At 40.1% G+C, this 23,470-nt stretch overlaps 1 protein-coding gene across 6 annotated transcripts in view; it reads right to left on the bottom strand.

Moving 5' to 3' along the window:
* TPP2 (tripeptidyl peptidase 2) overlaps positions 1 to 23,470 on the bottom strand; it is a 67,900-nt gene that overhangs the window by 27,411 nt on the left and 17,019 nt on the right. For all 6 annotated transcript variants that reach the window (XM_049647180.1, XM_049647182.1, XM_049647181.1 and 3 more), the window contains exons 4-15: positions 22,219 to 22,323; positions 20,173 to 20,297; positions 17,099 to 17,262; positions 13,843 to 13,997; positions 13,154 to 13,230; positions 11,051 to 11,178; positions 8,850 to 8,949; positions 5,423 to 5,571; positions 3,565 to 3,680; positions 2,888 to 3,056; positions 2,047 to 2,204; positions 1,688 to 1,764 (exon numbers count right to left, since the gene is read on the bottom strand). In XM_049647180.1, coding sequence (XP_049503137.1) covers positions 1,688 to 1,764; positions 2,047 to 2,204; positions 2,888 to 3,056; positions 3,565 to 3,680; positions 5,423 to 5,571; positions 8,850 to 8,949; positions 11,051 to 11,178; positions 13,154 to 13,230; positions 13,843 to 13,997; positions 17,099 to 17,262; positions 20,173 to 20,297; positions 22,219 to 22,323 — 1,523 coding nt within the window. The remainder of the gene's footprint in view (positions 1 to 1,687; positions 1,765 to 2,046; positions 2,205 to 2,887; positions 3,057 to 3,564; positions 3,681 to 5,422; positions 5,572 to 8,849; positions 8,950 to 11,050; positions 11,179 to 13,153; positions 13,231 to 13,842; positions 13,998 to 17,098; positions 17,263 to 20,172; positions 20,298 to 22,218; positions 22,324 to 23,470) is intronic.

Below are 23,470 nucleotides of genomic sequence, written 5' to 3'. Positions count from 1 at the left end.
GATCCTTCATTCACAGGATTTCCCAATTACTAGAATCTAAACTATCATGAGTTCTAAATATTAAAATCAAACGTAATGTTTTGTGTCACTGATACGGTCTTTTTTTAAGTTTATTTATTTTTGAAAGAGTGTGTGAGTGAGGGAGGGGCAGAGAGAGGGAAAAAGAATCCCAAGCAGGTTCTGGGCTGTCAGTGCAGAGCCTGATAAAGGGTTAGATCTCACAAACCATGAGATCATGACCTGAGTGGAAATCAAGAGTCGGACGCTTAACTGACTAAGCCACTCAGGTGCCCCGTCACCGATACTGTGTTATAGCTCTGAGACTGGTATTAAACCTCTTTATATAGCTTCAAAATACGCCATGCTATAATGGCACAGTAAAGAAGAAAAGTACTTTCACAGCATTTTTGTAAGAAATCAATGACACAAAAAGTCAAATATGTAATTACCCACTATGGAAACCTAAAGAGTATGCTAAGGATAAATTGCAGTCAGTGTGACAAACATTTAATGAGTGCCTACTATACCTATGGGGTCCTGTTGTTAGAAGCTTCAAATACGACTCTGAATAAAATATTTTCCTTTGCCCTAGTCGGTCTGGAGGAGACAGAAAAACCACCAAAAACACTTAACATAATATGCTTGGGGTAGATAGGAAGTGTTAGCAGTAAAGAAAGAAAAGGTACTTGGTTCGTGGAAAAGCTTCCTGAAGGAGATGATATCTCAGCAAATTCCTGAATCTTCTATATTATTTTGTCTAACTTCCTACTGGACTTCCAGGGAAAATCTGAGAATTTAAGTGTTCTGTAATTTCTCCATGTGTATGTCACTTTTTATCTCCAGAATCTCATCCTAGGTTTCTTACAGGCTGAGACCTAGGGCATATTTAATATTTACCAGTGTAACTAACTCAGTAGAAACCATTAACTGAGAACTTCCCATTGTTTCCAGAATTCCCATCTCAATCTCATACTTCATCTACTAAACAATCTGTTTTGTTCCGAATATACTATGTAATGGGTTCCACACAGGAACTTGTAGGATACAGTCCCTGTGTCTTCAGCGGGCTCACAGTCCAACGGGGTAAACTAACATTGACCATAATGGCTAAAGTCTGTACCGCAGGCAAGTAAAAAGTGCCATGAGGCAGCCAGAAGGGACTGCCTTCGACTAGGGATGACCAGGAACATGCCAGTCTGAGGAAACCTGGGCGCCGGCAGCAGTGAGTGGAAACGTGCAGCTGGGTGGATGGGGTGATAGGAAATGCTGGTTTTGAAGGATCACTGTTTGCTGTTTTAAAGAGCATGATCCTTGGGAATGCCACCAATGTATCTTAAACAGGAAGCAGTATGATCAGATCAGAGTTCCTCGGTTCTGGGGTGAAAGACAAGATGGGAAGGGAAGAGTCTGGAAACAGTAGGTGAAGGGACGAAACAATACCATCAAATACCGCAGACGGATCAGACCGGGCACAGTGCTGGGGCAGGGCACGTGAGACGTCCCCAGGTATTCTCATAGTCAACAAGCGATACAAAGACTATGTGCCACCCTGAACTTCGAGCAAGAAGCAGAACTAAAGCCCAGTTACCTGATTCTGGTCTATCAATCCTTTAAAAGTTCACACTATTTCCATAAATAGCCATGAAAAAGTTCCATGTAACAGTAGCTGCTGTAACTCGTTACTTACTTGGCCGCGACCACTGCAGTGATTGGAACTCGGAACAGAGGACCTGCGTTAGGGGAGGCTATGTCATAGCCACACACCTAGAAGAAAAGAGGAAGTTTCAGTATCCATAAACCTTTACAAGAGAAAAAAAGGTAAAATCTATTCACAGAGTAAAGTAATCTAATATTAAAATTTAAAAGCCTTAAGCACGGGCGGACACCATTTTTCTGATGTCGGGTCACATAATTAATGGCAAAATAACAAATGCATGCATACCCACCCTTAACTAATTCAGACCAATGGGAACACAGACTGCCACATAAGGTACTTTTACACATTTTAAAGAGTATTTAGAAAGTAAAATGGAGATGCACCAATACCTCTGTATAATGCAATCCTTCTCTTAAGCCCCTGGGATCCACACGTATGTTTATGTGTCTACACTGATTCATGAGTTCCAAATGGCTGGGACACTGAACCCAAGATGAATTTGAAGTTAAAGCTAAATGAAGCTGAAGGGATATTTTTTCAGAGTTTTCTAGCATTAAAAAGACCAAAAATTAAAGATTAGTACTTTTTTCCTTTTCTTCCATTTTCAAAAGTTCTACCTTTTCTTAAAACCTAACAAATGAGTTTAATCAATTGTAAAAATGCACTAGGACATGGGCTTCTAAAACACAGCTTAAATAACAGCCACAGGACCTTCCTAGGCTGTAGTGCACCTGTGATCTGTTCACGTTTTACCTGCGTGGCCACAGCCTCACAACAGGGTGTTTTCATGACTATGTGCCATCTGACCCAAAGGAAGATGCCAAGGATACAGTGATGACCATTCTGTTCCTACCTCCAAGAGCTGTGGTTCTTGCTGGCTGCTTCTGCCACCCACTCTCTGACCGAACCTCTCTGTCTTACACCCAAGCAGTCAAAGTGGCAAAGAAAAGGAACCTGATGCTTTATTATCCACAATTTAATAAAACCCTGGGTCACTGAAGGCCTAGGCTACTGTTTCCCTCCGCAGTCACCAGACTCACTGAATTGCCATGATATCAGGACCCTACCTGCGATCGCATCTCCCTAAACTATGTAAGATTTAAGATAATAATATTGGCAATTCATGTTTTCTCTTTAGAACGTTAACCCAAATGGCCTTTCTCTCGTACGATACTATTCATTCAAACCACAAATGTGAGCACCTCAGCTTACTGTCCCTTTATTACTTACCGGTATTTTCCGGAAATACAGGTTCAATGCCAACGCCATGATCTGAAGGTGCGGCCACCTGAACGGGATCTCGGAGGTAGATGCCTCGATTATTTCCAACAGTAACAGTGAAACCTAATTTATTAGCAAATGACGTATTCTGAATGAGGTAGTCATAGGCTTTATCAACCTAATTAAAAAAAAAAAAGTAAAATATCAATGGTTGGGTCAAGAAAATATTAACAAATCACCAACTTGATTTCGGTTGTAGCAAAGTACAGGCGAAAAGTTAGTCTGTACATTTGCCTAAGAGGACAAGTCTACCTTTTCAGACAAAACACCAGTTCAACCACCCCCACAACCCCACTCCACTCTCTGGACTCACATCACTATTCCCAAGTGACCAAAGTTAGGGACTCCTCCATACGCCGTTATAGTGACAGCTTCTGCCCTCGAGCTCTTCACTTTGAATTTCTACCCTGTGTGTCCTACATCTACTGTATTTCTCTTACTGCAACAAATCTGTCTTAGCTACAAAATCTGCTTCATACCCTGTTTGCTTACCAGTTCGGAAACTATTACGATCACGTAACGTAGAATTAGATCAACTCAATCACTGTTATTACATCAAATATTATCCAGTAGTAGCTAAGACTGCATCTTGATTAGCAATCCATTTTTCACACACACAACACTACCTGAATAATACCATGTCCTTGGGCAAATACTTCTATATTGTCAGCCTTCACGGCAGTGTTTTCTAGAGCCCTTCTGACTGAATGAACCGTGTAGTTAACATTATTAGCTTTCAGACCTGAAATGACAAAGCAAAAGCAAGAAAAGGAGTATTAGAGAGTCTGCTACTTGAAATCTCTTTCCCTCACCAGCAGCAATAACACACACATTTCCCGGCTTTAACGTGCCCATTTCTTAATCTTTTTTAAAAACCTGAACTACAACAGTCTGACTCAAGCTGCTGGCATCACGCACAGATGTCATTCAACAAAAATCACTTGATGCCCATTATGCTGTGGCATTAGTGCCCTCTCTGCAGAGGAGATGCCAAAGGCATTCAGGTGACACTTTCATTAAAACACTGCTGGTCCAATGCTCGCCAGCAGTACCAACACTCACCAGCCTCCCTGCGTGTTACAAACGCCAAGGGAGCTTAAAACAAACAAGCGAGAAAAGATGCTGAGGCCTCACTACAGCTCAATTACTTCAGCATCTTTGAGACTGGATCCCAGGCACTGATACTAACAGCCTCCCAGGTGATGCCAGGAGTAGCCAGCTGGGAAGGACTGTTCTGTGAGAAGGACACGGAGGTCACCAATTTGTCAGCTTTGTGTTGAAGATTGTTGTTAGAGATAAAAGGTGAGTAATATAGCATTCCTTTCCCCCCCCCCCCAATGTGTATTTATTTTGCAGAGAGAGAGAGAAAGAGAGAGAGAGAGAGATACAGACAGAGCATGAGCAGCGGAGAGGCAGAAACAGAAAAGATAACAGAATCTGAAGCAGGCTCCAGGCTCCAGGCTGTCAGCACAGAGCCGGACACAGGACTCGCACTCACAAACTGCAAGATCATGACCTGAGCCGGAGTTGGACGCTTAACCAAGCCACCCAGGCACCCCAAGTAATATAGCATCCCTGCCCACCGCAGAGCTCATCAAACATGTGTGCGCTTATCATACTGCAGGAGATGAGAACGTGGAAAGATGCTGCTGTCAGAGCAAATCAAAAAAGTGGCCAATTTTGTGAGAATCCAAAAGAAGGTGAAGCTCTATCAGGCGAAGGAAGATGTGAGTTGAATCTTATCAGAACGCACAAGAGTCTGCAAGGCCAAAACATGGCACAAAGGAGTTCTGGGCAGAGAGAATAATACGTGCAAGGACCGGAAGTATGGAGCAAACTTAAATACCTGATGTGGTTGAAAGGGGCTAGAAATGAGGGCAGAGTGTCCTTGGACTTCATGAGAGGAGCACTCCTGAGGTGGAATCTTTGCAACAACCCGGTGACCATAACTGAGTCCCAGTCAATGCCAATGCCACCCAATTAATCCTGTGAGCCTCTGACCACCACCCCAGGAACTCCTATCACCCTTCCCACTTTACTTCTTTCCATGGCAATATTCATTACCTTTCAACACATAAGATAAACTACTGGTAATTCTGTTTATAGTCTATCTCCCACAGCTGTAATATAAACTCCACAGGGGCAAGTACTTTTGAGCCATAATAATGCTCAATAGTCATTAACAGCCAATAAATATATTTGTTGAATGAACAAATGCACATTTAAATAATTATAATCACATAATTTTTCTCCACCTTAAACTTTACTTTGGGCCAGAGCATTACCAATTCTACACAATTTCTCACCACGAGAACTTCAGAAAACACAAACATCTGTCTGCAAAAAGGTAAATTTATTCAATTATTTTTTATGGCTAATACCTGACTTCATATTATGCTATAGACTTAAGATTCACCATCACTTTACTGGAATTTAGAAACAGTACCAAGTCAGACCAAGCAGAGCACTAAGCAATGTCCTTACCAGAAAGTATCAAGGCGATGCCTCCACACGCATTAGGAGAAGACATGGATGTCCCATTCATTAGCTGAGTTCCTCTCAATGTCCAGTTAGGGACAGAAGCAATGGCTCCTCCTGGTGCACTGATACTCACTCCTAGGGCCCCATCGGCACTAAATGAAAAGCCATTAAAGTTTGCTTATGATGGTTGAGGACTCGATAAACATGGGCATTCATAAAAATGCCAGTGGTCAAATAGAGTACAATACCATGGATAATTTGTAGTATCAGAATCAATCGGAAAAAAAATAACCAGCACAGCTATTTCTCCATTGTATAGCAATTATTTTCCCTATAAATGAACAAAATCTGTGTGTCCGTGTGTATCTGGGGTTATGTGTAAAAGATATCAGGTATATTTACAGAGGGAAAATAAATGTCATTGCTCAGATTCCTTAATGAATGTATTTTATTGTCTGCAATAAGTGGAAGCTTTGCCTTTGTCTAAAATTTAATACATCATTGTCCAAAAGAATTATGTGGGACACATGGGGCATTTAAAACTTTCCAAAAGCCCCACTTAAAAAAAGCTAATGTGGGGCACCTGGGTGGCTCAGTTGGTTGAGCGTCTGATTTCAGCTCAGGTCACGATCTCACGGTTCAGAAGTTCGAACCCTGTGTCGGGCTCTGTGCTGACAGCTCAGAGCCTGCTTTGGATTCTGTGTCTCCCTCTCTCTTTGCTCTTCCCCCACTCACATCTGTCTCTCGAAAATAAACAAACATTAAAAAAATTTTTTTAAAAAGCTAACAACTGGTGAAATTCCTTTTAATAATGTATTTTATTTAAACCAATGTATCCAAAATATAATTTCAGTATGCAATTGGTAGAAAAAAATGAGTTAATTTACATTCTTTTTTGCACTAAGTCTTGAATAGCTGACACACACCCTTCCAGCACATCTCAATTCAGACTAACCTCGTGGGACTCGTGGCTGTCACCCTGGACAGCTCAAGTCAACACAGCCGCCTTGTTTAGGGCTTTGACTGCACAAGATCTAATGAGATAAAAAATCCACAGAGCTCATCGCACAGTCGGCAAACACAAGCTTTGCCCTGTGCCCCAAGCAAAGGAATAACATGACACACTACTGTGTCCTCCCTGGAAGAGTGGCCATAAATTCCCCATAAATTGTTGGCCTCTCCCTCCTACCACCCTTCCTCCCACTGACTGAACTATTTTTATTCCTGGCTAGGAATACTAGTGCAATTTGGTTTCAAATTTATACAGAGCTGAAAGCAATGCAAATAAGATCCTCCTCCTGAAATAGGCCGGTGCCCGCCCCCCCCCTTTAGTGAATACCTTAAAACAAGTACCGCCAGGTAAATAAATACCTGTTGACCTGGAAAGATTTTCATATGGTATTACTGAGTGACAGACGTTATGGGGGTGCCTGAATCATGTGATCTCGCATTTATGTACAGGAGGAGAGTAACTAAAAGAATGTCCTTGAAAATGTCCCCATGTGATCTGCACCATCTATATTGTCTATCGATACTCACAACGAGCAAGTGGCATTTCACAACTGGAAAAAAGAACTAGGAAAAGTCATGAATTCTAACTACTTCCTGCTTCTCTGTAGTCATTTCCCACTACTCTGTTAAAGTGGCTAATCATAAAACATTTAATAAGTATTCCAAAAAGGGTCCCATGATATGTAAATACAATTTTCATTAAAAAAATAAAATTTGGGGGCTCCTGGCTGACTTACTGGGTATAGAGCGTGCAACTCAATCTCAGGGCTGTGAGTTCAAGCCTCGTGTTGGGTATAGAGTCTACTTTAAAAACAAACATTTTTTTTTTAATTAAAAAAAAAATTTTTAACATTTGTTAATTTTTGAGAGATGGAGAGAGACAGAGCATGAGTGGGGGAGGGGCAAGAGAGAGGAGATGCAGAATCCAAAGCAGGCTCCAGGCTCTGTACTGTTAGCACATAGCCTGATGCAGGGCTTAAACCCACGGACCGCAAGATCATGACCCAAGCCAAAGTCGGGCACTTAACTGACTGAGCCACCTAGGCGCCCATATAAATATTCTTTATATAAACCTTACATATTCCTTACCAAAAAAAAACTTTACATAAACATTATGTAAGTATCCTTAAAAAGTGATGATGTTCTTCTAAAATACAATAGGCAATACAAATTCAAAACATGCTTATGTAGACGTTGTTTGGTAATGTGTCTTTTAATAAATATGCCGTATTTGGGGCACTGGGGTGGCTCAGTCAGTTAAGCGTCTAACTCTTGATCTCAGCTCAGGTCATGATCTCACAGTTCATGGGATAGAGCTCTGTGGCAGGGCTCTGTGCTGACAGCATAGAGTCTGCTTGGGATTCTTGGTACCCCCCCCCCCCTCCGGCCAACTTGCACACGTGCTCTAAAAATAAACTTAAAAAAATTTGTTAAGAAAAACCAAATGTGCCATACTTGCAAATACCAGGAAGTCAAGTAAATTCTGTATGTCTAACAACCTTTCCTGACAAAGAAGATTTTTCAAATAGTACACAGAATGTGCTTCATTCAGTGATGATGAGTCAATGTTTTAGACTTCATATCGTAATAATTAAATCTAATAGTTAAACCATGTATTTGAAGTATGATTCCATGTTCATAGCACAGTAAAAACATGAAACAAATTCTTTCAATTCCTAGAATAACTGGGTTTGTGAACCAGTATCTCCCTAATCCAAGTTTCCCCCATAATTGACTAACTCATTTTCTTAAAATAATTCTTTAATTATTCTATAGTTCTATGGGCAAATAAGACTAACAACGAAGTCTGGTTTAAACATTTTCTAATACTTGGTGTGTTATACTGACTATAAGATAAAACGTTTCGAAATCACCTTTAGAAGAGAATTAGTAAATTTAATAATACTTTTATTAACTGAATGTAAAACACATAAACCTTAGCCAACTGTATCCCTAGTTGCTCTTGTGCAGTGATGTAGCGTTTAGGCCAGTTAGGTAGGCTGATGTGATGGCACAGGCAAAGCTTGCTGATCCCCATGGAGACCTACAGCCCGACTGCTTTCAATGACCGTTACACTCAACCATTGAAATAAGCTTATTTTTTAAGAAGAAATTATTGAGAAAAGACTACGAAGATTCCTGAACTCAGAGGATTTGAATCTAGCATTACGACATTTGACCAGGTTCCAACCAATTTTTCTAATCTTACACTCAGAACAGGTATGTCATACAGCTAACAATGAAATAATTATAATTTGTTCCTTGAATGATGTTTCCCTGAAATGAGACTGTTTATCAAAATGATAATCTTGAAAAAGTAAAAACCCAGAGAACTGGTAAAGTTATCAAAACTCTGTTCCTCCCCACCATGTAGTTCAACAAAATATGTGTAACAGACCGTGTACCACTCTCAACCCACCTGGGGCCTCTAGAAGACCACGTGTACTGGTTGGCCGGTAATTTCTCTCTCAGGGAATACTCAGCAACCATCATGTCGGGGGAAACATAAGCACCAACACCTACGGGATGAATTTCATCGTTAACAAAAGGACACAAAATTAGATGTTCATTCCAAATCCACTGTTCACTCGCTTATGTGTTCACTTGCTTCGTTCCAAATCACTGTTACTCACTTGGGTAAATCCCTTAGTCACCCTGTACTTAGTGCTTGCTCATAAATGGAAAGAAAGAAAATCTGATAAGGAAAGTTTACTATGTACCAGATGTTAAACGAGGTGCTTTGGTTTTGACCATAAAAATATCTACCAGGGTTATTATGTGAATCAAATATAATAATGTACCTAAAACTGTGTGTATGTATAAGATAGAAAGATAAATGTGTTATAAACTATAAAATATAACTTTAGGAAAGTAAGGGAATTAGTTGGTCTTCATTTTTAAATGACCACTGCATCCAATATTCTTACCCATAAAGTTCGCAGTACCCCCTCCCCCGAAACGGCTGTAAAAACAAGCAAACAGCGGAGACATTAACATGCTTCGGTGTTTCAGATAAATGTGTAAAGGCAGACTAGTCACAAAGACTCTAAATTCATAGACCTATAGGGATCAAACTCAGTTTCCTCATTCTAGAAATCTGGAAACAGAGCCTCGAGAGGGCTGAAAAAAATTTACTAAGCTCACAGGGACTGGTGGAGAAAGACTTACAATCCAGGTCCACCAGCTCCTAATTCTTCTTTATAGCAAACACAGACACAGAGTAGAAGACTGGATAAAATAGGTGAGTTAACAGGATTTAGGTTAACAATGCAGACACACAAAACTGTAATCACTTTGTAAAATTTAGTTTACAAATTTCCAGTGAATCTGGGGGTAAGAACATGACAAAATACTGAGTATTGTGGGAGAATAATGTATTTTGATCTGTAGGTACCTTTCAGACCTATTTGGTTTCATTTTATTTAAAATATCTCGAGAACTAAAATACAAAGGACAGATCACTGGTAGGTACTGTTGTCTCAACACAGGATTTAACAGAACTACTGAACCAAGAAATTTTAAATCACACAAAATAAGCTATACCTTGCTTGAGATTTAGAAGCTACAAATAAAAGCACATCCTATAATTGAAGATCACTATTATTTAAAAAAAATTTTTAAAGGACTAGTTTCTGAACTTTGATACCCAGATGTTACTATGTATCGATAACATCTACAGTAACTGTATGCCTTTAGTAACAACTATAATATGTATCTATTCAAGCAGTTATTGATGTATACACCAGAAAAATCATTTGGGACCAAACAGTTTCTACTGTCATGCATCCAATTACAAATGCTAAGAGGTATAAGCCTTATAGTGCTCTCAATGTGAAAATAAAGAAAATAATTCCAGGTATCACTTACTACCTATTTGTTCTCTCGGTTCATCCTCCTCATTCATGCCTCACATTAAAAAAAAATAATAAATAAACAGGGGGAGGGTGTTATGTTCTGTGGGTGTTTTCACACAGGTTGGCAGCTACAGCTAATTTTACCACTTTAATATTATGAGCACAACTCATTTTGATTTCCCTTAATTCTTCTTGTTGACAGGCATTTTTTCCCCTCCAAGGACAGCAAAAAAACAACTGAGTGCATCACATCCGACAGACCAAGTAGCGGGAAGGAAGTCACATTCATGGAATAAATGTGTTTCAACTGCTCTTATTAATAAAGCTCCCTTTCTCAACATCTGACTATTCCTGTATGTCCCACAAGAAATGAAAAGGAGGAAACCACACTAAAATTAGCCGCCATACACCGTAAATAAAAAGTGAAGCAAGCATCTGTGTTTACGTTGTTCACTCAGTCTGGAAAACCCTTCCCTTGCTCATTTCTGCCTACTGAAATCCTCGCTGCCACACTTCAGAAAGCCTCACCTAAATTCTCAAATCAGAAGCAACTGCACTTCTGTGAGCCCCGGCTGTGCCTGTACTTTCCATAAGCCACTCACTGCAGTCGCCTTTGAACCAGCAGGTCTGACTACACCTGTGCTTCCTGAGGGCACACACGGGAGGTTCCCGGTGTCTTGCATGCAAAAGAGATGCGATTAACATCACATTCGCTGAGGGGTTTGCTGGCTTGTTCTTAAGTCCAGCTCTGAAACGGGAAACTAACCTATTACACTCGATGTAGTTCCACCGGGACAACCGACGGTAGAAAGGCACGGACCATTATTTCCAGCACTGGAAACATAAATTATGTTATGCTTCCACACTGCTTCACTGATGACTTCACAAATTCTCCTGAGAGAGAGAGACACAGAGAGAGAGAGAGAATTCCTTTGGACATAGAAAACTGTCCCACTTTTCAAAAAAATGTCTTAGTATACTGTGAAGATGCTTTCAAATATGGCGTACATAGAAACCAAACTAGAATATGGGTTCCAAGTAGTAGAACTCAAACAGTGGCTACAAGAAGGCGTGCATGAGAATCACTCGGGGACGTTCTCAAACTATACGTGTTTAGCCTTATTCCCACTGTTTATAACACCCCACGCTGTTCGAATGCAGGGCAAGTAACCCGTGGCACACCCAGCCCCAGAACGCTGGAACATGGCACGGCCAGTCCAAGTGGTACACCCCAGCTGGGTCTCAGCGTAAGGAAGGAGTTGTGAGACCGCGGTAAACGGGGAAGAGTGCTAGACACGACGGTGAATAGATGGAGGGACAATAAACCCAAAGGACTAAAAGCAAACACTGAAATACAGGCAGGGATTGGATCAGACGGTGGGGCAACAGGCAGCTGGACTCCCACCTCCCCTTAAAATGATTTGGTCAGAAGTGACTCCTCAGGGGATTCCTATGCAGATCTATGAGCAGTGGCAAAGATGAAAGGGAAACGGGCAAGAGGAAGAACTTAAGAGTAAGATTTAAAATAAAGGATCTGGCGAGAACTTGACAGCAAACAAGAAGCAAACTGGTATTAAATAAAAGAAACGAAGTTAGACAGTTGGGGAAATGCAGGAAATGGAAAAAAGGCGTAGGGCCAAGATGCAACAATCACGGGGTATGAGGGGAAGAGTATCAGGGAAAGGTGGCTTTAATAGGATGAAGGTCAAACAAAGGAAGAGAGAAAGAAATACACTTAGGTGAAAACGGTACTGAAGCAAGAGAAGAAGGCAAGATTACATTCAGGAAAGAAATGAGCACGACAGGCTGACTGTTATGGCGGTGGGGCGGGGAGGGACATGTCGCAAGAAATCTAATACTGGTTATCTGAGAAAATTACGTTGCTTGAGGACAGCAAACCAGGCTCGGTAAAATTTCCCTTTTGGTAGGGCTTTATGAAAGAGCTTCAGACACTGGGTGACACGCAGATATGGATGGGCTGGTGATGGGAATGGGGGAGAGATGATGACTAGGCAAGTAAACACTTTAAATAATTTCAAAGTTATTACCCTGGGGGAAAAAAAGCTGAGGTAACAGACCAAGGCTGAGCCACTGGATTTGGCAGCAGGAAGACCTGGGACACATGTCAAAATGTGCTGAGGAGCCTCAGAAGTGGCGAATACACACCATTAACCAAGTTTTGCTGGAGGAGTGAGGGAAAGCAGTGTGAAATGAAGAGATCTGTCTGTTTCAAAGGCAGCAGATTGTAGAGCGTGCCTGTGGAGTGGTATTAATCCAGGAAAGGAGAGGGATGTTACGGGAGTTTTTAAGGAGAGGGGAAATGGGAACCACACAGCAAGTGCTTGAGGGACTTCTGGCCCCGGGCACTTCATTTACTACAAGAAGGGAAGGCAGGGGGGCTGGGGTCAGGGTAGGCTGCAGGAAGGACAGGAGTCCCCTCTCAGGGCTTTTATCGTCTCTGGGAAAGGAAGAGGTGAGAACATCAGCCGAGGGAAGAAAGGAAGGGTTGCTGAAGGTCTCTGAGGAGAACAGACGCTGTCAACGGCCATGCAGGCCATGTAAGAGTACATGCAAATGATCAAAGGCGACGCTGAGCGACCGAGATGCGCGGTCTACGTTCCGTCAGGTAAGCACACTGTTTGGGAACGCGGAAGTGCAGCAGTGGACGGGTGGGCCGGCGGGTCTCGACGGCTGGGAGGGAATGACCACATCACACACAGAACGGGGGCCGGGAGCCCACGAGACCCGCCCTTATTACCGAGCCAGGGGAATGCCCGGTTTCACCTGTGGCGTGCCACCCAGGCACAGAAACATCTAATGCTCTTCGTCAGCTCGAGCCTGTGGCTCACGAGCGCCTGAGAACACTCACCCAGAATTTGGCCAGTGAGTAGCTTCTCCATAGCTGTAGTTGACAAGATCACACTTATGATTGATGACTTCTATCATCTATTAAAAAGATGAAGAGTCTAGTTGAGGCAGCAATTTACAGAAAGACTGACCAGTAAAATAAAGGCATGGACTCCCAGTTTCTTAACCAATCATATTCTACTTCCACTTCCATTCTACTTTGAAGCTGAAAAACTTAAAGGGTAGGTGGAGACACAGTATAGTAAGTAGTCAATAAAAACACAACTAGCAGGTGCAGAATGGAATGGTTCTGACTGAATTCTAAAATCACTGAAGTTCAAGTAAAATCTAATCCATACGTTAAAATGAAACGCAGACTATGAGTTCAATTCTTCCTAGACCAATGGAGCAAGCTGGTGAAAAGGTCTGTTTGGGGTTTTTAAAGTATCTCAAAATAGTGTGTCAGGGGCTTAATGGAAATGAAAAGTAAAACATAAATAATATTTTCCAAAAAATTTTATCGAATAATTTTTAATAAAAATAACTTAAAACTGAAATAAGCATTTTTGCTTCTTAAAACCAAGTCCTATATACCAAATACAGTCTAATGTATTCCTAGTGAATTGAAGAACACTTTATAAGACTAAAAATATCCAAGACTATCCACTATCCATCATTAATCTTCTAAATCAACACCTCACAAACACTCACAGCTCTTATGAGGCCCGTGCCTGTTTCCATTGTGCTTAGTCTTGTATCGCCAATCTTGATTGAAAGAATTTGAGCACCGGGAGCTACACCACTCCGTTCAGGTTCTTCAGGAAAATGCCCAGCAGCTATACTAGCTACGTGTGTCCCATGAGCTCCTACAGGCAGCAAGAGGGGAAAATGACAAAATATTTTCATGGGTTCCAAGTTTTAAGCATTCAATTTATGTATTAAGCATAAAATAAAATAATCTAATAAAAATACTCTCATTTTAACATCTAATTGTGTACTATCATCTTAAGTCTCTTCTCAATAATTTATAAAAAAGTGAAACCTTGAATTACTCTGCTACCCTGGATTCTATCCCGTCCATTGAGAACAAGATCCAAGTCTCAAAGGTGAGAAAGTATCTGCAATACACACAGCTGACAAAGAGCTTAAATCCATATGATCTTTCAGATCCGAGAGAAAAATGGGTAAAACACTTGAAAAGCATTTCACAAAAGATGATAACCAAATGTCAAATAAATATACGAAAAGATGTTCAACTTCATGAGTCCTCTGGAAAGTGCAGTTCAAAGCCACAATGAGAGGGCACGTGGGTGGCTCAGTCAGTTGAGGGTCCAACTTCGGCTCAGGTCATGATCTCGTGGTTCGTGAGGTACAGCCCCACATCAGGCTTGCTGCTGTTAGCAAAGAGCCCACTTTGGATCCTCTGCTCCTCTCCCTTCTCTTTCAACCCTTCCCCCACTCACACCCTTTTTCTCAAAAATTAAAAAAAATAAATAAACCTTTTAAAAAAAAAAAAAGCCACAATGAGATATACCTCGGCATACCTTTCAGAATGGCTAAAACTTTATGGCTGACAACAGCCACACACTACTGGCAGGATATAGACCAGCATTACAGAAAGCTGAACACAGGAATACCCTACAATCCGGGAATTCTACTTCCAGCTATACACCCAACACAAATGCGTGCACATGTACACTAAAAGATACGTGCAAAAACATTAACGGTGGCATTGCTTGCAAAATTCAAAACCTGAAATAACCCCAAGATCCATCAATGGTAAATGGATACATAGTATATTAATGAATTGAATATCACACAGCAATAAATATTAAACTACTTTTTTTTAAGTTTATTTATTAATTTTGAGAGAGACAGTGCAAGCAGGGGGGTGGGGGAGAGAAAGGGGGACAATCTCAAGCAGTTCTGCACTGCCAGTGCAGAGTTCGACATGGCTCGAACCCATGGAACTGTCAGATCATGACCTGAACCAAAATCAAGAGTCAGATGCTCAACCGACTGAGCTACCAGGTGCCCCATTATCAACTACTTCTAAACACTATGAGATGAAGCACACAAAAATAAGGTTGCTCTAAAGAAACCACATACAAAAGGGTATATACTGAATAATTTCATTTATATAAATGGAAACACATGTTAGACTGAACTACGTGAAAGTGCCACTATTTAATCATTTCTGACCTATAAAAACAGCAATAATGGATGGTTCAATCTAATGCGGTGATAAAAAAAAATCAGGACCATGGTTAACTCTAAGAGGATGCATGTTTAGGAACAGACATGATGGGCTTCGACAATGTTTTATTTCCTGATGTGTTTACGCAGAAGTGTCCCCTTTGTGGACCCAATATTACCCATTCTTCCTTTCTCATTTTTCCCATTTAAAAATAGGGAAGCTTGGGGCATCTGGGTGGCTCAGTCGGTTAAGCATCCTACATTTGATCTTGGCTCATGATCTCACAGTTGTGAGACTCAATCCTGTGTTGGGCTCTGTGCTGGGATGGAGCCTGCTTGAGATTTTCTCTCTCTCCCTCTCTCTATCCCTCCATTCCCCTCCCCCACTCTCACACCCACTCTCTCAAAAAAAAAAAAGGGGAAGCTAGATTTTAATGTAATCCCCCCCGCCCCTGCTCCTCCCCAAAACACCTGACATCACCACTTACAAGTCAGAGCATCTAAATGTCACAGGAGGCTGACTACACCACATGTGCACAAGAATATGGAGCTGTTGAGCCCTTGCACCCCGCTGGTGGAGTATAAAAGGGCACAGCTACTGTTTCTTAAAAGGTTAAACATATTTACCATACCCAACTGGTTTGTCTAGATACCAGTCCAAATTAAACAAAAACATATTTGCACAGAGACCTACACACCAGTGTTGGAAAAATCTGAGTGTCCACCAGCAGGTGAGTGGGTAAGTCCTGGTGTATCCACACAATGAGCCACTACTCAGTGATAAGGAATTAGCTATTTATAACCATAATATGGATAGATTTCATACCGGAACTATTCTACTTCTATAAAATTCCAGAAAACACGAAGTATCTGCACTGACAGAAAGCAGTTCAGTGGCTATATGGGGCGGGTACATCAGGGTGGATTACGAAGGAAGACAAGTAGACTGGGAGGGGTGATAGATATGTCCATTACCTTGACAGTGGTGATGGCTTCCTAGGTGTACATGTCTATCAAAACTTATCAAATTGTGTATGTATGTGCAGTTTATTGTACTTCAACTATAATTCAGTAATACTGTGAGAGGGGGGTAAGAAAGGGTTAAAGCTATCCTGGCTCCCTTCCTAGAAGTAACCACTATGTAGAAGCTGGTGTAGATTCTTCCCATCTGTATTTTTATCATACAAACACATACACCCATGAACACTGTGTGGTATTATTTGGCATGTTTTACAATTTTACACAAATGTTTTATCAATATATTTTTATTTAAAATTTATGTATTTGAGATTTATGAATATTGGTATATGTAGATTTATTCATTTTGCTATATAATAGTCCCCAACAATACACAGTTTTAAACAAACTTTTTTGTCCATGGGTATATGGATAGTTTCCCACTTCTTTGAAATTACACAGAATGCCACATGAGGATCTTTTTACCCGACTCTGTACTTGGTGAACTGCTCAAGAGTCAGCAACACAGAAGCAAAATTCCTTCCAAAAGAATTTTCATAAGATGAATTATGTTGGGTGTTTTTTTTTTGTGGCTGGACTACATCTGTATTCTTGGAATAGATCCTACATGGTTACAACTTTAAAGAAAACAACACCTTGCCAGGGAATCAAATCCCATTTATTATCACACACCTAGTTCTTTAGGTGGAATCTCTAAGTTAAATTCTCTATAAGGCTTCTTCTTGGCTACAGAAATTTATCACCTTACCACGTTACAAATTTATCTCTAGTTACCAAATCGGAAACAAAATACCTCCACTGGTCACAATGGACAGCAGGTTTCCATCGTCATATATGTTAACAGAGTAATTTAACATCTCAGCTGTGCCAAAAGAACCATATTCTTGGGCTTCTTTGTAGTTTCTCAACACGGTAGATTTACTCAAGTCCCCATCTTCATTCGAATCAATGCAGGCTCTGTAAATTGAGAATAGTGAAACTCATCTATTTTCTCGGCTTTCCAAAAATAATGTGGTATGGTCTATTAGGTACCTTCTTACTGCCCTGTTTTATGACAACAAACACAGTAACTGCCAGGTTTAGAGTCCTCTGTCTCAGAGTCATCAGTAACGATTAAGTAAGAAGCTTAAAGGAACCAGCCCTTAAATGAAGCCATGGATAAAAGGCTTTAGGAACACTGTCCTTCACAAAAGTCCAGGGAGAAAACCATTTAACTACTTAAGATATTTCACCAAAGCTTGGCCTAGAGTTTCAGACTAATTCAGGATGATCACGACTTACAGCCTAGGCCTTACTCCCTTCTTTTAGAATTGGCTTAATGAATCCAATGGCGGATGCAGGTTTCTTGACACTAGATGAACGACAAACTGCCTCATCCCCTCCCCACAGTTGTAACAGCCTCAGGCAAACATTTACTTTTTACAAACAGCATTTTCTACATAGTTTTATGGTTGTCCTGTCTGCTCTTTCCCCATTTTATTACCTCTGTAGTTTTTACAATATGTATTCCAAATACTACAAAATAGTCTGGTTAAAACTAAATAAATCTAAAATAAAAGTCATAAGTGGAATGCACATCATTTAAGGTCAATATTATGTTTTCAGCTATTAGGCCTTTGTGTGCATTTTCTAGATAAGAAGAATTGTGTTTTAACAAGCTAGAGTCAATCACAATTGCTACAATGAATTAATGGAAGCCCACTAGTACAGACAGGACATTTATTATAAATATTAAGGCATATATTTCATTAACAAACTTTGACAATTTAGACAGAAGGATCTCTGAAACTGTTTGTTTTTATGTATACCCAATCAGTGTGCGGCTAAAATGATTTATGGCATTTCAAAAAAAGACATACAGTAGAGCAAGACAGAGGAGACTGAACACTAATGGAAATGAGCAAGCAGGAAACAAGTAGCATGTCAAATGGAATCTGGACTGAGGTCAACAGGTAAAACGTATGCCACCAAATCCTATTTGCCAAAACAGTTAGCACCTGGGGTTCTTAAAAGTTACAGATGTAACTGGCCAGTTCTCCATCCCGGCAATCATCTCGGAAGTCCTGCCCCATTTTCATCCGGCCCATGAAACATTCTACATCCCTGGAAGTCTCTCCATCTCCTCTGGGCCTTTTCCTGGACCTTTAACCCCTGCCCCTTCCCTGTCTGCTAACTTGAGCTGATCCTTCAATAAAATCTTTCTTGATGCTTTGTGGACGGGCTCAGATGTTCTCACACTGGCTTTCACAGAGTCTAGAGTCCACGGAATAGCTTCTTTAGAGTCTACCTGGCACGAAGAAAAGTACTCAAATATTTGCCCAATGATGAAAGAATGAATGAATCAACATCTTTGACAACATTCTCATAGCAAATACAGTGACACATTCCAAAAATCAGTTTCTTGTAACCACCGTCAACATGCAGTGACTCAACACTTCAAGCACCATATCAAAATATCAACATAAAACTGAGTGACTCCCCTAAGTAATTCCACAGAGGCCAAGTATGCATATTGGTGCAGGGTATAACTTTCTGAAGGTGGTTGGCTCAGTTCAAGGAACAGGTGTTAGCATACCAGAAAGGGAACATGGAGATGAGGTTCACGGATAGGATTAGAGTACTTGTGGAAGGTAGGGGGCAGGAAAGGGGGCATGGGTTATAAATTCCTGGACATTTTTAATACATTTCTTCATCCTATCCTCTATGAAAAAAGTCCACAGCTTTCATCCAACTCAAAGGAAACCTGAGAAAACAAGGTCAAAAACCACTGAAAAGAAACCAACTAACAGTTCTTTCCTTCAAGTAATCTTCTGTAAACAGTTTTCTCAACAGAGAGTGACTGCGTTTGACCCTGTACATCCTGACGAATACTTAAGAGTATGGTTCTATTGGGTTCCCTGCTAAGGGTAGTGATATGGGTTCAACAGTGGAAGCGTGGCAGGAGGAGGGCAGCTTTGACAGTCTGTAGAAACAAAAACCAAGGCACTTAAGGTCACTTTACCTCCCCTCAGAAGTGGCCGGCATTTTTGAAATGACAGTGCCAAGACTCGCCTTAGGTAATTTGGGGTCTCTAAGATTCTCCTCAAAAAATTCTGTGTCTAACCCTGAGATGGGGGCAGGGAATCGAAGCCCTACACGATATACAGTACAATGCAATCAGAAAAATTATTTCCAGTAGCACCTGAAACCACAATTCTGCTGCATTTTTCATTAATTATAACATTTTCTAAAGTGTTACTCCAGTGACTTCAGATTTTATTTCCTCTAAGTTTCATTTGCAATGCAAAAATTCTAAAAGCTGTCTTAGAATAATGTCGACAAACCGTTGCATGGATCCCTTCCTTTGTCAACTGCCTTAAGGACCTTGGAAACATATTTTCCTCAGGACAAAGTTGGCAGTGTTTTCAGTACATGCAGGAAACATTGGAACTGAACCACCTATTGTCCCACTACCCCATCCCTGCGAATATTAGAATATTTCCTTAAGTCCCTGTCCAATATTTCCCACATACGCTCAGTTCTGTATCTAGTATTCTCTTGCAGTTACTTTCCAAACTGCCCAGCTCTGGTCAGGAACATTTCTATGTCTACCAATGATTAACCTGCTATTATCTGGTTAAGTTACTGTCTGGTTAATGAAACAAGCTTCTTTAAAACACACAAGGGACAGGTTTAGCACCTAAAATACCAAGAAGTTCAAAGAGCTTATCCAAAACTACCCAAAAGCCAATTCGGCTGTCCAACAGTTTTGCTTAGGGATATTAATGTCACTTAAACCAATTCTCTGGACGGTTCTGAGAATTTAATGTTCTTCAGAGTAGATAAAAACAGCTTTAAGTGAAGATCTATATAATACATGATGTTTACCTCCAGGCTTCACCATCATGCCACACCAAGCAGTCATACACAGGGCCAGGATCACTATATTTTTTCTCAAAAGAATTTAGCAATTCCACTTGACTTTGAAGTTCCTCCTTGATTAGTTTATTTGCCTAATCAATAAGAACATATATTAATATTAGTACATTTTGTGTTCTTGAAACACACAACATATTAACATGTAACCAAAGACACAGTGTGACCAACAGGAAAGCCATTTTACTCTGGAAAAATGTAAGAAATTTTTTTTATATCTATGCAACTTGTAGTTCAATTTAATGATGCAGATATTAATTAATATATCGAATACTTTAAAAATAATACTTCTTTTAGTCAATCTCTCATTTATTTATTCCAACCGCTTTGGGAAAGACACAGTGTTCCATGTTGATGGTATCATTTGACCAAGACTTATTTAGTCACATATCTATAATCTGCACAACTAATTTCCAAAATTAACTCTAAAATGGCTATAAAATAGGTTATCTATTGACCTTTAGATTTTTTTTTAATCAGGATTGTTTCCATTGAAATCTGTTTAAGAATCCAAATAAATAAGAGAAACCACAAATTACCTTCTGTCTTTTAGAACATGCTAAACACATACTATATTCCTGACCTTGTATAGATAAGCTATTTAACCATTCTGATCCATCACCATGAGAACTGTTACACGCCAACTATTTTTGTTTAAACTACGTACTACATTAGACTGCTCTACATTCACCTGAACAGTCTTACTGAATTAAAATGTAATTTCCATATGTTCCAAAAATCTGGTTACGCTTCATTTTTAGTTATTCAATATATTCAACATTTACTCCTCCTTAAAGGAAAAAAAAACAATTATACAGACATTGTTGGTAAACAAAATCAAATGGATAATTAAATCTAGATCCCTCCTTCTATAAAGTTGACTTGATATGCGTACTGCCTGAAATACAACATTTAATGTGACTAGTAAGAGGCTGAAGGACAAACAGTGACCTAACAGAAAATAATGCAGCTAAAGAGGGTGAATTACCCAATTAAAGGGGATGCTGTACGCAGATTAAGTAAATGCAAGTTAAATGTGTATGTAGATCTATTGAGGCCAGTAGTCCTCGCCCCTAACTGTGCATTAATTAAAGCTCCAGGGAGCTTTAAAAAATGCCAGCCTTCCTCCAAGGCTTTGATTTAATTCCTCTCTAGGGCACAAAGCTCTTCATGTGATTCTAATCTGCAGCCAGGGCTGACAACCACCAATACCATTCCACTTTTGATTAAGAAAAGGTACATGTATGCATTAAAAGAAAGATTCAGAAGGATAAACATCAGGTTGTTGGTACCATCCCTGGGGAGTGGCACTTTGGAGGCTCTTGCTTGTTACTTTACACACCCGTGTTATCCAAAAAGTTTCTGCAACTAGCACGTATTGTTTTCCTTATAAACCAAGACATTATCTTCATTTGATTAACTGATTAAAAGAAATGTAACAGCTATTTAACGATGTGAAATAATGGGAGCTCTCATATCCTTGCGGGAATATGAACTGGAACTACCCCTTTACGACCCACCAAAGACATGCGCGCGAGAATGTTCAAAACAGCATCTTCCACAAGAGCCAAGAACTGAAAACAAAGTATTGATCTGCAGAATGCACGCATGAATTGTGGTGCATCCATCATAAGCAAGAGAAATGAACAAACTCCTTCCACACTCACACATGGATGAATGTCGCAAACATAACACTGACTGAAAGTAGTGATGTATAAAAGGACACACTGTATGATTCCATTCTGCAAATTTAAAACAGGCAATGGTGGTTGCTTTTGGAGGAGGAAGGGAGCAATGATTAGGAAGAGGTATGGGAGGGAGTGTTCACTTTGTGGTAATTCATGAGAAGTTGTGAAAAATGTGTAAATTGATTTCAGAATAAAAGAAAAATTACTAAAATTAAACAATTTAAAACTTGTGAAAAAAGTCTGCCGATTCTCTGAGAACTCTGAAATATGGTTCTGTGGTAACGTGTAAATAAAAGCCACTGGCACCAACTTGAGAAGGGCAATTGTTGGCAACATCAAATTCTTCTTGTTTTCTACAGGCTTCTGCAAGGGCCACCCTGTGAACAGGATCCCAGATTTTTTCCTTCCGTTCTTTCTGCAAGACACAAAAGTTACCTTACAACGAGGTTGACAAATACCCAGGTAAACCTAGCCAGTCATTTATATATGGACCTAATTGTTATCAGTTGTGATGGTACACAATTTTCACACAGAGGCTAAAAAAATCATTTATCATCAAGTTGATAAAGCAATGGGTCAATTACTAAAACTATTCACTACACGTGGGTTTTAAGAGAACACATTTAGCAAGGCACAACCAAATGTATTTTGATAACATCGTATGTCCCAATCTCAGCCCATCCAAGGATTAATAACAGCATGTCAGGTAAAAAAACTGAATTCCCAGGCATTTACAATAAAAGCAAATACTACACACTGGCCCTTAGGGAACTGAGGACTGCCTTAAGCCATGTAGGCGGAACACAAGAGTAAGACTGGCCGCAAGAGAGACATGCAGGCTTCCTAGACTTCCTCCCTTCCTGGCTTGTTTTTTTCCTGTCTTGGATTTGACAGTGTTCTTTGTTACTGAAATTGGTCTCACCTTCATCTCTGCTGTCTTTAACCCATAGTGCCACCCAGTGGAGGTCTGCTAGTTTAAAAAAAAAAATCCTTTCCAGTAAAACAATCAACTCCACTGAGCTAAGGAGGGGGTTGATATTAACTTACTCTATATTTGCATGTTAATTTGCATCTTATTGATACAACTGATTAAATTTAAGATAGTGCATAATACCGTTATGTGTATTTCGGCCTGAAATTTTAAAATAAATTAGTATCCAGTAAGTTATATGCATTTTTTGTAACCTTATTTTTTGCAGAACGATGAGAATCAAATAAGTAAAGGTTATATATGCAACATGCTGAGTAGTTCTTATGGTTCACAGACCCCGTGGAGAAGCAAATAACAATGCTATGATGAGATGAAACGTTCCATAGGTCTTACCCATCAGGCTCATTTTCAAGGATCACATCTTCCTTTGCAGTTGCAACTCTGAACCTGTATCAGCTACCAGTATTATAGCAATCTACTAAAGTGGTACTGGCAAATATGGGAGCCATGTGTTGCTACTTAGATTTAAATTTTAAAATATTACATAAAATTAAATTTTCCTACTAGTCACATTTCAAGTTCTCAACAGCTACTTGTGGCCAGTGGCTGCCATGATGGACAGATACTGAAC

This window comes from Panthera uncia (assembly GCF_023721935.1).
Source record: "Panthera uncia isolate 11264 chromosome A1 unlocalized genomic scaffold, Puncia_PCG_1.0 HiC_scaffold_16, whole genome shotgun sequence".
NCBI classification, from domain to species: Eukaryota; Metazoa; Chordata; class Mammalia; order Carnivora; family Felidae; genus Panthera; species Panthera uncia.
The sequence above is the reverse complement of the archived record's forward strand: the minus strand, read 5'-3'. Positions and strand labels throughout refer to the sequence as shown.